Below are 12,912 nucleotides of genomic sequence, written 5' to 3' on the forward strand. Positions count from 1 at the left end.
CTCTTGAGTTCGCTCCGCTGTCAAGTACATTTCCTCTGCATCGGAATGGCAAAGGGAGAACGTGCTCCAAGTAGTGCGACTGTCAGTGTCGAATAGTTCGTGTTAATGTCTGGTGTTATTATTGCATAGGAACAAATGCAGGAGTTGCTTACCTGGGCGTGTATATGTGGTTAGAGGGAAATCAACGCTCCCGCTCAAACCGGTAATTTGATACATGTTTTAAAAACATTTGAGCTTTGATGTTTGAGTTTACATGTTCCAGTGTTTCTCCTCGAAATAGTCATTCGTCTCTTGGTGTACAATGTAGCGTCGTTTGTGTATTAGCCTACCTGCATGAATGTAACATGATATTTAGTTCGATATGACTAATGTGACTGAAAGTAAAAGCGTAGAATGGCTTCAACTCGAGTTGGAATCCGGGGGAAGTTCGCTGCTTTTGTTGGACTGCCGATCGCACGAGCTTTACGAATCATCCCACATAGAAACGGCGATCAATTTGGCAATTCCAGCATTGATGCTGCGAAGGTTTAAGAAGGGCAACATACCCATCCGAACTATCATACCGAACCACGAAGACAAGGAGAAATTCGTTAGACGTTGCAGTACAGATACAGTGATTCTGTATGATGAGTGCACTGTGGACTGGCAGGATGGGGCCACTGGCTCGGTTCTGGGACTACTTCTTCAGAAACTATGGGACGACGGATGTAAAGCATATTACCTGGAAGGCAAGTTACATTTTTGCCTTTATATTGTTTTTTAATAGGATATGTAGATTGTTCCTTATCTAACTTTCCGTGCACTGTATATAAAGTAGGTTTAAAATATACTTTAGACAAACAACTCAAATCAATCCATTTTAATTATATAGATAGTATATACAATACAGCATAGTTTTGAAGGTAGCCCACTTCTATTGTCTCTCAAACTTTGAGAAGTAGTGTGACTGAGAATCTCAATTAAAATTCCAAAATGGCTACGCCATGTTTTGCTACTGTTGGAAAAGGGCATGCATTTCATGAATGTTCTGCTGTGTAGGAAATAACTATTGCCCATACAGTTTTCAGTAATGGTATAGATAGCATACAATTGTTATTGAGTCAGTCCTATTCACATGTTATTAACATGTTATTCATAGTAAACAAAACGTAGTACACAGCCTATTACTTAATTTGACCACTTGTCAGTCATTATATTTAAACTCTAACAAATAATATTTGACCCCAATCTCTGTTCTGTTACAGTTTTAATAATAATAATAATTATATGAATATAATGCTTGGCTGTCATACACAGGACAACACATACACAATTTTATAACTCCTTGGTTATTTTGATCTCAGGGGGATTTGGGAAGTTTCAGACCGAGTACCCAGAGCACTGTGAAACCCTCCTGGACAGCTCCTGTCCCAGCTCCTCTCCCCCCCTCTCTGTCCTAGGCTTCGGAAGTCTCCGGATCAGTTCCGACCTCTCAGATGGTGAATCGGACCGTGAGCCGAGCAGCGCCACAGAGTCTGAGGAGAGCCCCCTTCCCAACATCCAACCTGCCTTCCCAGTCCAGATCCTCCCCTTCCTTTACCTGGGCTGTGCCAAAGACTCCACCAACCTGGACGTGCTGGGCCAGTACAACATCAAGTACATCCTGAACGTCACGCCCAATCTCCCCAACATGTTTGAACATGACGGCCTCTTTACGTACAAGCAGATCCCCATCTCGGACCACTGGAGTCAGAACTTGTCCCAGTTCTTTCCAGAGGCCATATCCTTCATCGGTGAGTAGCTGACTTACTGTGTGGGGGAGAACATGATAGATCACATTGTGTTCCAAAAATGACTATCTGTGGAGAACGAAGCCTGTAGGAAAAGAAACACGGGCATACCTAGTATATGATACACTTCTGTGAATTACAGTGAGAAAGAGGAAGTGGTTTGCTCTCCACCTAATGTTCTTGGTGTATTTTAGTCATATTTGTATCATGATTTGAATCATTGTTACCGCTAAGTTCCTGGTATACCCAGTGGTATTGCTCATCACTGAAACCCCCTTGTGTGATGAAGCTATGGCTTTTACTTTTATTTTCACATCTGGTTACAAATGTCAACATAACTGCCTATTGGTGTCTTCTTTTTAATTGTTTTCTCTCTATAAAAAAAAAAAAAATCGATATATTGGTCCACCACCACCTCTCTTCGGGTATGTATTGGTCAAAAAGAGAGCTGGACTAAAGTCGCAGTTGCTCGTCACAAGGGACAATACCTGTGCTGCTGATGAACTTCCTGGATCATTGTTAGTGTCATACAGTATGTCTGTTATTTAAGGATGGAAAACAAATCTTTAAAAAAGAACTTACAGCAGAACTTACAGCAGAACTTACAGCAGAACTTACAGCAGGGATCAGCTACATTCAGCTGGGGGGTGATTTGTTTCTTGAGCATATGGACAGGGGGCCAGAACATGATTGCAAATCATTTGTAGTCTACAAATAGACTGCAATTAGCCCAAACCTTGCTTACGTTTGTATAAGGTCACATACAATGCCTTCAGAAAGTATTCACACCCCTTGACTTTTTCCTCATTTTGTTGTGTTACAGCCTGAATTTAAAATTAATTGAATTGAGATGTTTTGTCGCAGGCCTACAGACAATACCCCATATTGTCAAAGTGGAATTATGTTTTTCTAAATTTGTACTAATTAATTAAAAATTAAAAGCTGAAATGCCTTGAGTCAATATGTATTCAACCCCTATGTTATAGCAAGCCTAAATAAGTTCAGGAGTAAAAATGTTCTTCACAAGTTGCATGGGCTCACTCTGGGCTCACTCTGTGTGCAATGATAGTGTTTAACATGACTTTTGAATGACTACCTCATCTCTACCCCACACACAAAATTATCTGTAAGGTCCCTCAGCCAAGCAGTGAATTTCGAACACTGATTCATCCACAAAGACCAGGAAGGTTTTCCAATGTTTCACAAAGAAGGGCACCTATTGGTAGATTTAAATAAATAAAAAAGCAGATACTGAATATCCCTTTGAGCATGGTGAAGTTGGTAATGACACTTTTCATGGTGTATCAATACACCCAGTCACTACAAAGATACAGGCGTCCTTCGTAACTCAGTTGCCGGAGAGGAAGGAAACCGCTCAGGTATTTCACCATGAGGCCAATGGTGACTTTACAGATTTTAATGGCTGTGATAGGAGAAGACTGGGGATGGATCAACAACATTGTAGTTACTCCACATTACTAATGAAAAGAAGGAAGTCTGTACAGAATAAAGATATTCCAAAACATGCATCTTGTTTGCAACAAGGCTCTAAAGTAATTGTAAAAAATGTGACAAGGCAATTACATTTTTTTTTCCTGAATATAAAGTGTTATGTTGGGGCAAATCCAAACAACACATTACTGAGTACCACACTCCATATTTTCAAGCATAGCGGGGGCTGCATCATGTTATGGGTATGCTTGCTTGTAATTGTTATCGGTATGCTTGCTTGTAATCATTAAGGGCAGGGGAGTTTTCAGGATAAAAAAATAAACAGAATGTAACTAAGCACAGGCAAAATCCTAGAGGAAAACCTTGTTGAGTCTGCTTTCCACCAGACACTGGGAAATTAATTCACCTTTCAGCAGGACAATAACCTAAAACACAAGGCCAAATCTACACGAGTTGCTTATTAAGAAGACAGTGAATGTTCCTGAGTGACCGAGTTACAGTTTTGACTTAAATCTATTTGAAAATCTATGGCATGACCTGAAAATGGTTGTCTAGCAATGATCAACAACCAATTTGACAGAGCTTGAATAAGTTTTGAAAAGAAAAATCGTGGAAAAGTTCTTACCAAATTATATTCACATCTGTAATCGCTGCCGAAGGTACTTCTACTAAGTATTGACTCAGGGGTGTGAATACTTTCATTTTTAATACATTTGCAACATTATGGGGTATTGTGTGTAGATGGGTGAGGTAAAAAAAATCTTATTTCATCCAATATGAATACAGGCTGTTACACAACAAAATGTGGAATAAGTCAAGGGGTATGAATACTTGCTGAAGGTATAATGTAAACTCACTCTTGTACATCGCCTTGGTCCATACAATTGACCTTATTTTAGTGCCCCAAAAACGTAATACTTCCAGATCAACTGTATTATCAATACCATTGTAAGCACAATTTCTCCCCTTTCCAACAGAATCAATGAAATGACCTAAACGCTGTCCGTTTCTGCATGATTCACGAAGGCAATGAGCTCCGTCGGGTCTTTTTAAAAATGGCGGGTGGGGATGCAAAACTAAAACGTGATAGTGAGAAGGAGAGATGTCGTGTGGGAAAATGGCAATTTTTCACTCGATCTGTCCAACTTATCACCTTATCTCTTCTAAAATGTAAATAAAACACTATACAGAGTTTATATAATGTGTCCTTACATACCTATTTGAAGGTTTGTGTCGAATTTGAATCGGGTTTTTAGGGCGGTGCTAAAGTGATCTTCAGAAGTAAACATTGTATTTTGAGAGTCATGATAGCTTGCAGTGACAACGCAAAATATGACTAGGTATCCCCCTTACCCTGTCCCTGTCCCTTTCTTGTTTTTAAAGGATGAGAGAAGTGCTACACCTGGTGGAGAGAGATTGTAAGACAGAAATAGTTGCTTTATGCTTGCTGTATGTTATGGCATGACACATCACGATTTAATGGAGGGTCAGTTTTTTTCAACTTTCTCCAATACTATAGAGCCATGTCGATCAACGCTTAAATAGAAACGTAGTTCACACCCCAGATTTTGAAGTCCACACAGTCGCTACAGTCCCGTTAGTTTTCTTTGCAGCCTCGTTTGAATGTCGCGGTTGTGCACATTTGTACAGAATGGGGTGAGTTTACGTTATCTCTTTATTATGCATGGAAATACTTTTGAGCAGATTTCCAACATTAAACCTGGAGCTGATTTACTGGTGTTTTTAGTCTTTTATGTCCCCCCAAAATGTAAATAATAATTTATTTTTTTGCTCAGATAACTTGGGAGGGCCAAGTTGGGGAACCCTAACTTACAGAAACCCACAACAGCACCGGAAACCTTCTAGGTTATGTATGTTTGTACAAGTGGTGATTCCTAGCTTGTTGTGCACCAGTTTGTCGATTGGGTTAGTGGTAGAGGAAAGAAACATGGCTTCCACTCTCTATGGCTGCCTGTGTTTGGTTATCAGGTCATGAGTCTAACTCTGATGTATCCTGGTTGTGGTGGAGTCCAGGGCGTTTCACCCTGCTGGGATTAACTCACTATAAATTATATTTCCTTTGACAAATGGAGATGTCATTCAACAAAGATAAAGGTCTACTTACGGTCTCCCTTGATCCTCATGAGAAAACAATAAGAAGCAGGCCTACATGTTAGCTATTGTGTGTTGAACCTTATGAACACACTATCAAGCTCTGAGAGTCTGAAGTCTATGTGGGATCTGATCATAAAACCAGTCTTATGTGACTCATGTTGACCTTCTTCCTCACTTGTAGATGAGGCTCGGTCCAAGCAGTGTGGCGTCCTGGTACACTGTCTGGCTGGTATCAGCCGCTCTGTGACCGTGACCGTGGCCTACTTGATGCAGAGGCTCAACCTGTCTCTCAATGACGCCTATGACTTTGTCAAGAGGAAGAAGTCCAACATCTCCCCCAACTTCAACTTCATGGGCCAACTGCTGGACTTCGAGAGGACACTGGGGCTGCACAGTCTGTGTGACAACCGCTCCTCCTCCAATGAGCAGCTCTACTTCACCACGCCGACCAATCACAACGTGTTCCAGTTGGACACTCTGGAGTCGACGTGAGGAGACGGAGAAGGCAGGGTTTAGCGGCCATGTTGCTTCATCGGTGTCTACATGGTCTTTTGTAGCCTGTCAGGAAAAGGAAAAGAGTCCTGGAACTGCAGCTGGTAGAGAGAGACTGAGGAGGCTCACCTGTCGTGCAAGTGATTGAAGTATGGATTTTTACTGGAGGCTCCCCAGTATGCTTTAAAAAAGTACATACTTTGTTTGGTCCACGCTCTGATGCCTTATCGTCTATAATAGTGAATAATGGTATGGTTATTGCAGGAAATGTCATTATTATGAGCTAACTCTGAGATGGTTTAACTGTTATTTCATATTCTCCAGCTGTAATGTGGATGTGTCAGTTGTTTTCCTAACAAATGTGGCTAATGCGTTGGTCTGAAGGAAGAGGTTGGCCATGGAGAATGTGAATCAATGTTTTCTGGGACCAAACAGAGATTCTTTTGAATGGTACTTTTGCTGAGGAGATGGGGCTACTTTAAGTTGGCCTTGAATGACTGTAACGTTCATTTTGATGACTGTAACATTCCTTTTGATGGCTGTAACGTTCCTGTTGATGGCTGTAACGTTCATTTTGATGTCTGTAACATTCCTTTTGATGACTGTAACGTTCCTTTTGATGACTGTAACGTTCCTTTTGATGACTGTAACGTTCCTTTTGATGGCTTTAACGTTCCTGTTGATGGCTGTAACATTCCTGTTGATGACTGTAACGTTCCTGTTGATGACTGTAACGTTCCTGTTGATGACTAACATTCCTGTTGATGACTGTAACATTCCTGTTGATGACTGTAACGTTCCTGTTGATGGCTGTAACGTTCCTGTTGATGACTAACATTCCTGTTGATGACTGTAACATTCCTGTTGATGGCTGTAACGTTCCTGTTGATGGCTGTAACGTTCCTGTTGATGGCTGTAACGTTCCTGTTGATGACTAACATTCCTGTTGATGATTGTAACGTTCCTGTTGATGGCTGTAACATTCCCGTTGATGACTGTAACGTTCCTGTTGATGGCTGTAACATTCCCGTTGATGACTGTAACATTCCTGTTGATGGCTGTAACGTTCCTGTTGATGGCTGTAACGTTCCTGTTGATGGCTGTAACGTTCCTGTTGATGACTAACATTCCTGTTGATGACTGTAACGTTCCCGTTGATGACTGTAACGTTCCCGTTGATGACTGTAACGTTCCCGTTGATGGCTGTAACGTTCCCGTTGATGGCTGTAACGTTCCCGTTGATGACTAACGTTCCTGTTGATGACTGTTTTAAACGTCTTCATTTGCAGCTCTCTCTCTTAACATCAGAATGGAGTGATCTTGGAAAACAGTAGTTGACAAGTGCTATGCTATTTTCCCTACTTTTGTGTCATCTTCAGAGTAAACATTTGATCATGTAGGAATGCAATACAGTATGTCAGAGCATTACTCTTTTATCTTTGTTGAACTGAGACCCTCTGCAAAATGTTAAAGATGAAACACCTATAGTTTTGTTTTGTAAAGCTCATGTAAATTGTAATAATTATAATAGCATTTCATTGTCTGCATGTAATCAAGTTGAATTTCTGTTCTGTACCTCTTCTGCCTGTTGTTCCTGTGGCCTTTATCACACCTTCTAAGTTAACATAACACTTAACTGTCTTAACCTGGATATAGTATAGGATTGTCATATGCCATGCTTGAAATTCACGACTTGTAGTTATGATCCATAATGGACATTTGAACCTTGTTTATTAAGTCATGGATAAGTCATGTATAGACACAATCTTCAGCCTGCAGCTACTCTTCCTTTAGCAGAACCATGTTAAGGGATGCATGCAGTGTGTTTTGATCCGTTCTGTTTTTGCCAGTAATGTCTCGGAACGAGTCGGCTCAAAGTTGAATGGTTTAGTGAATGAGAGAGAGGGAATGAAATGAACCGATTGAAGATGATGCTAAATGTGTTCTTACCTCATGGAGAGACATTTTCAGGGATTTTATATAACATATCTGTATTTTGTTACAGCCTCTGAAATAAATCAAAGGGCTGTGTTTATTTGGCATGTGTTTGTAAAATATGTACATAAGATTCGCTTGGTAACGGGGGACCTTTTCTCTGAATCATGAAGGATGTGAAGTTAAATTGACCCAATTACAGTATGTATAGTGTATGTAAAACTAAATGTACAATACATTTATGTACAAGTTTATACAACAAATATATTGTATATTTTTTACCTTTAAATGTGCTATGTATTCTTGTGTTATTATTACTGTCTTATTGTTATTCAGGTCTACTGCCGTGCTAAAGCTTAGGCTACTTTCAGTCAACACTCAATGACTCAACATCCACAATGAAGAATATCAAGTAGGCTGTGGGATAGCCTCTGTCTGTCTGTGTTGTGTTGTGTAGCACAATGCCCAAGGCTGTAGGTGTGGTGAGATATTCACACTGTCTGTTGTGGCCATGCAGGACGTCAGATGCAGAGATGGACGGGTCTCTGAAACCACAACACAGTCACTTCCCCTCCCAGTCACTCACTCAAAGTCACCCTACTTGGAGAGAATAGGAAGATGAGACAGCATAGAGCTGGAATATGTGCATTTCGTGACAATTAAGGCCCGTTCTACTTGATGACTAATATCCTTGCTAAGAATAACTTTTTTTAATGGATGTTGAGCTGATGTCTCATTCTCAGACTGAACGTTTCAGTGTTTGTTGGGTAAATTCAGTAATTTCCTGTTTTTCTCATATCCAAAAGCTGCTTTGTCTCATTTGAAAAAAGGAAATGAAAGCTTGCCACTACATCCTCGGTTCCTGTTGGACATTTTGGGAGGGTGATGTGGGGGTCTTGTAACCCACTAGCTAAAGCACATTGAGAGTAGGGGTTAGGATATCCATGAAATATGTTGAGAATAGAATGTTCTCAGAGTATGAAATAATGGATATGTTGACATTAGCGCACACAGAAACTCACATCTCATAACAACATATTGAGTAGCATACTTAACTTGATGTTAATTATTGGCAAAAATGATGTCCCCTTATCATAGAAATATCCCTACCTCAAGGGTTTCATTACCAATGACCTATGATTAGCCTGAGACTAGCCCTCTGCAAGCCTCACCTCAGCTCCTCCAAACCCTGGCCTGATGCACTTGTTTTAGCAGATTTCTACATTCCTCCCACTTCTGACCTGTGCCAAAACAGACATGATTCTCAGGCAATCTAATCCCTCTATCTAAGAAGAACCGGTTATGAAATGAGGCTTCCAATAATCGTAGCCCGGAGCTAAGCTGAAGAAAATGAAGTGTGAAGAGTCCTGTTGAGGACTGCTGCAGGGCTTAGTTACATTACAGTATAGCCTACTCATGAACTAATGACAGCAGAGTATCAGAGCTTACTATGAATGTGGTTTTAAAACGGAGTAGGCTAGGCATGGGTTGTTTCTTGTCCAGTTCCATCTTTGTAAGTGGAGTACTAAAAAGTTCTTAAAATAACTAAATGAAAGAACATTCGTTTCTTTCAAGTTTATTCCCCAATGTCAAGACAGAAATCTCCTTCTCCCCCACCACTGTCTTTCTTTGAAAGAAGCACAACAGCGCAAGACCAGACTTGCCTAGCAACACCTTGCAGTTACGACAATAAAACTCCCGGTGTCTGGCAGGTTTCCCAGCATGACTGAACCTGGCTGGCTGCATACCTGCAGGGAAACACCTGTGATTATGTCTCAGAGCCACCCACCCACGGCTAGGGCTAGGCCAGGCAGAGGTCATGGTTTCATACCTGCAGTCCCGGCCTGCCATGGCAGCCTTGCGTGCCAGATAAAAGAGCAGACGTCTGACGCTCTGGGCTGTTAATGGGACAGACAATGTAGGCTCAATAGACTGGCCAATGAGGTTTAGGACTGAGGCACATCCGGAGTGATATAATGACGATTGAGATAGCTCCCAGGCAACTTAACACTGCAAGGGGATAAGGGGAAGTACCCTGCCCTGATCAAGAAGAATAGTGGGGCAAAAAATGAGAGTTTTCACCCTTCCAAGTTTGAGGGGATAGAATCTCCCTACAGCAAAACATTCAGTGTTAATTAGTAGATACTATAACACTTCCTATGTGTAAATTCCCAGACCTTTGATGTGTAAAAGGTATGCCTCCATTATAGAATTATATACCACCTTATCTTTTGAGGCAGACCTCATCTGTGGTATCGCATAATTCCCCTTCAACCCATTGCCTTCTGCTCTTACAGTTGCTATGGAATTCTCCAGAGCATTATGTTCAACCATATGTTTTCAAGGAATTCCTGTTGAATCATTCACGTTCGACTCATATTTGTACAATTGGATTAAACGTGAGAGAACAACGAGTATGGGAGTGTAATCTGCTAGGGTACTAGCCTTTGTGTGAGAGCATTTAAAGTGAACCTTAGAACACAGAAACGTTATTTACTTCTGGGTAACATGACATCATTGATTTATTCATTATCCATCGTGGCACATTTAACGTTCTTAAGAAGGCATATAGCCTCTTTCCAGCCCTATGTCTCAGTCAATGTACTCTGAAAGAGATTAGTGGAGTATTTTTGTCCTGTTGTTGTAATCACTAGCGAGAGGAAGCAGAGGTTAAGTCACTGCTTGCTCAGCAGTGGTGGCAAGGGAAGCAGATGTTCCCTGAGACTGACAGGGTTTTAGGGAGAGAGCGGGAGGGCGGAGAGGGAGGGAGGGAGAGAGAGAGAGAGAGGGGGTAGGAGAGACAATGTTTTTGTGTGTTTGTTTGAAAGAAAAAGAGAGAAGAAACTGCTCCACACCTGCTGTGGTTAAGCACATCCACAGGCCTCACATTCAGCACATTGCATGACAGTAAGAGAATCTCACAGCTACCACTGACTCAATGGCACAAATATGTCTGGAATCATTTACTTATTTATTTATCCTTCATTGAACCTGGAGAGTTTCTGAGAGATTAATCACATTTTAAAGAGAGGTCTGACTAATGGGATAATAGTATGTGTTAACTTACTGTATAACTTTCAAAAGTTCCTCCAAGGCTGACATTATAAAGTACTCCTAAAGCCCATTCATTTTAGAAATAACAACTCTACACTAGTACAACAATGATCCAATATTCACTTCAATCATGAAAATAAATTAGATTAAAATATTGAATGAAGTACTATCTACTATCTACAGTTGCTGGCTCTGTTCATTCCCTGTTCTTTGTCAGACCATTGAGCTTTTCCAGTGTGAAAGAGAATCTCATCTGAATCAATATTATCATCGCTGGGAGGATTTTTCCCTGGTCACGCTTTGTCTGTGGAAGGGAGATGTTCTCAGGGATGGCCGTGTAGAATAATCCTAATCTCACAATTTGGCAAAACGTGCAGGAATGACATCATGTTGTTTTTCCCTGTCTCATGTTGATTTGTCCTACCTTAGTTAGCCAGTATAGAGAGATAGAGGCTGAATTAAGCCTCATAGCTGGATGTGATCTGGATGTAATCTTATTTACATACAATACGTGATGAACTGGGTCTTATTGATCTGAACCAATCCGCATGTACTAGATACCAGGGAATTTGTTGTAATCTGTTTTACGCTAGTGAGGACATGGTAGTGTCAGACAATACAAATAATGCTCATCAATTGCCTCTGCACTGCCAGTGAGGAAATTGTAATAGTGGTCAAACAAGATAAAAGCAACAAGGAGTTGAAGTCACCTTTCTGCTGCCACTGAGGTCACATCGTTTATATGGACATCGTGTTTACATTCTTTAGCGATCATTTCACAGAATTATACATGCACCACATTGGAATGTAATGCACTGTCGTCACTATGTTATTTCCTGTTCTTGGGGTGATTACAGAAAGATTTTTAAAAGCCGGCAATTATTTCAGGCCCAGGACCATCGCTGGCCCGCGCCTGTGAAAGATTCAGCAGACTACGGGCATTATACACCTGGCTAAAAGACTACTGTAGCTCTGTTGGTGTAACTTTTATAGAGAACTATGACACCTTTGGGAAACAGAAGATGCTCTACAGAAATGAGGGATTCCATCCAAATCGTCTTGGCTCCTGGACCATGTCTGAGCATTTGCATTGAGACAATGATCTATCAGGGACCCAAACCCTGCTTAGATCATCCCTACCGTTGTGTCGCTGAGTTGTTGTAGTGCTGCGGCAAATGTACATTATCCCAGGAGCTTTGACAATCATAATGTAAGTAATATATATATATGAACCTGAGTTATACTGTTAGCACTTAGGCGGTTTGCCCTAGTAGAAAGTCTACTGTGTGCAGCTCACCTTGCAACGATCACTGTCATGCCTACCTCTGATAAGCCTCCCAGTAAAGCAATAAAAACAATCAAGAATCTCAGAAAAGTGCTTAAAAATGGCCCACTTTTACATATGTAGCCTAAGAAACATGAAATCGTTCATTATTACTTTCTAGTAACAGAGAACATTCATTAACTGACCATCTCTGAAGCCCCGATAAAACCTTAAATGATACAGTGGTAGCAATACTTAGTTTCAAAAACAGACAGGAATGCCAAAGGTGGATGTGTTGACATTTATGTTCAGAGTCATATTCCTGTAAAGTTTAGAGAGGATCTCATGTCAAATTCTGTTTATGTATTATGGCTACAGTTTCACCAGCCTCACCTAAAGCCCATTCTTGTGGGAAGCTGCTATAGACCACCAAGTGATATGTCATTATTTGAATAATACACTACATGATCAAAAGTAAGTGGACTGCTTGTCAAACATATCATTCCAATATGGAGTTGTTCCCCCCTTTGCTGCTGTACCAGCCTCCACTCTTCTGGGAAGGCTTTCCACTAGATGTTGGAACATTGTTGCGGGGACTTGCTTCCATTCAGCCACAAGATAATTAGTGAGGTCGGGCACTGATGTTGGACGAATAGGCCTGGCTTGCAGTCGATGTTTCAATTCGTCCCAAAGGTGTTCGATGGGGTTGAGTTTAGGGCTTTGTGCAGGCCAGTCAAGTTCTTCCACACCGATCTCGACAAACCATTTCTGTTCACTTTATGCAAAGAATGTCATTGCATGCTGTATCATTGAGATTTCCCTTCCCTGGAA

At 41.0% G+C, this 12,912-nt stretch overlaps 1 protein-coding gene across 1 annotated transcript; it reads left to right on the forward strand.

Moving 5' to 3' along the window:
• LOC110492406 (dual specificity protein phosphatase 7) lies at positions 1-8,056 on the forward strand. The gene is made up of 3 exons (XM_021566699.2): positions 1-728; positions 1,344-1,772; positions 5,518-8,056. The coding sequence occupies exons 1-3, from the start codon at positions 362-364 to the stop codon at positions 5,826-5,828; spliced, it is 1,107 nt and encodes a 368-aa protein (XP_021422374.1). The 5' UTR covers positions 1-361; the 3' UTR covers positions 5,829-8,056.
• The last annotated feature ends 4,856 nt before the right edge of the window (positions 8,057-12,912 follow it).

This window comes from Oncorhynchus mykiss, chromosome 16, assembly GCF_013265735.2.
Source record: "Oncorhynchus mykiss isolate Arlee chromosome 16, USDA_OmykA_1.1, whole genome shotgun sequence".
Taxonomy (NCBI): domain Eukaryota; kingdom Metazoa; phylum Chordata; class Actinopteri; order Salmoniformes; family Salmonidae; genus Oncorhynchus; species Oncorhynchus mykiss.

What these genes read in the sequence shown, in the direction of transcription:
- LOC110492406 (XM_021566699.2), top strand. Translation starts at nt 362, where the DNA reads ATGACTAATGTGACTGAAAGTAAAAGCGTAGAATGGCTTCAACTCGAG. An exon ending in TAAAGCATATTACCTGGAAG is followed by an intron (nt 729 to 1,343) that starts GCAAGTTACATT and finishes TTTTGATCTCAG; the next exon opens with GGGGATTTGGGAAGTTTCAG. An exon ending in AGAGGCCATATCCTTCATCG is followed by an intron (nt 1,773 to 5,517) that starts GTGAGTAGCTGA and finishes CCTCACTTGTAG; the next exon opens with ATGAGGCTCGGTCCAAGCAG.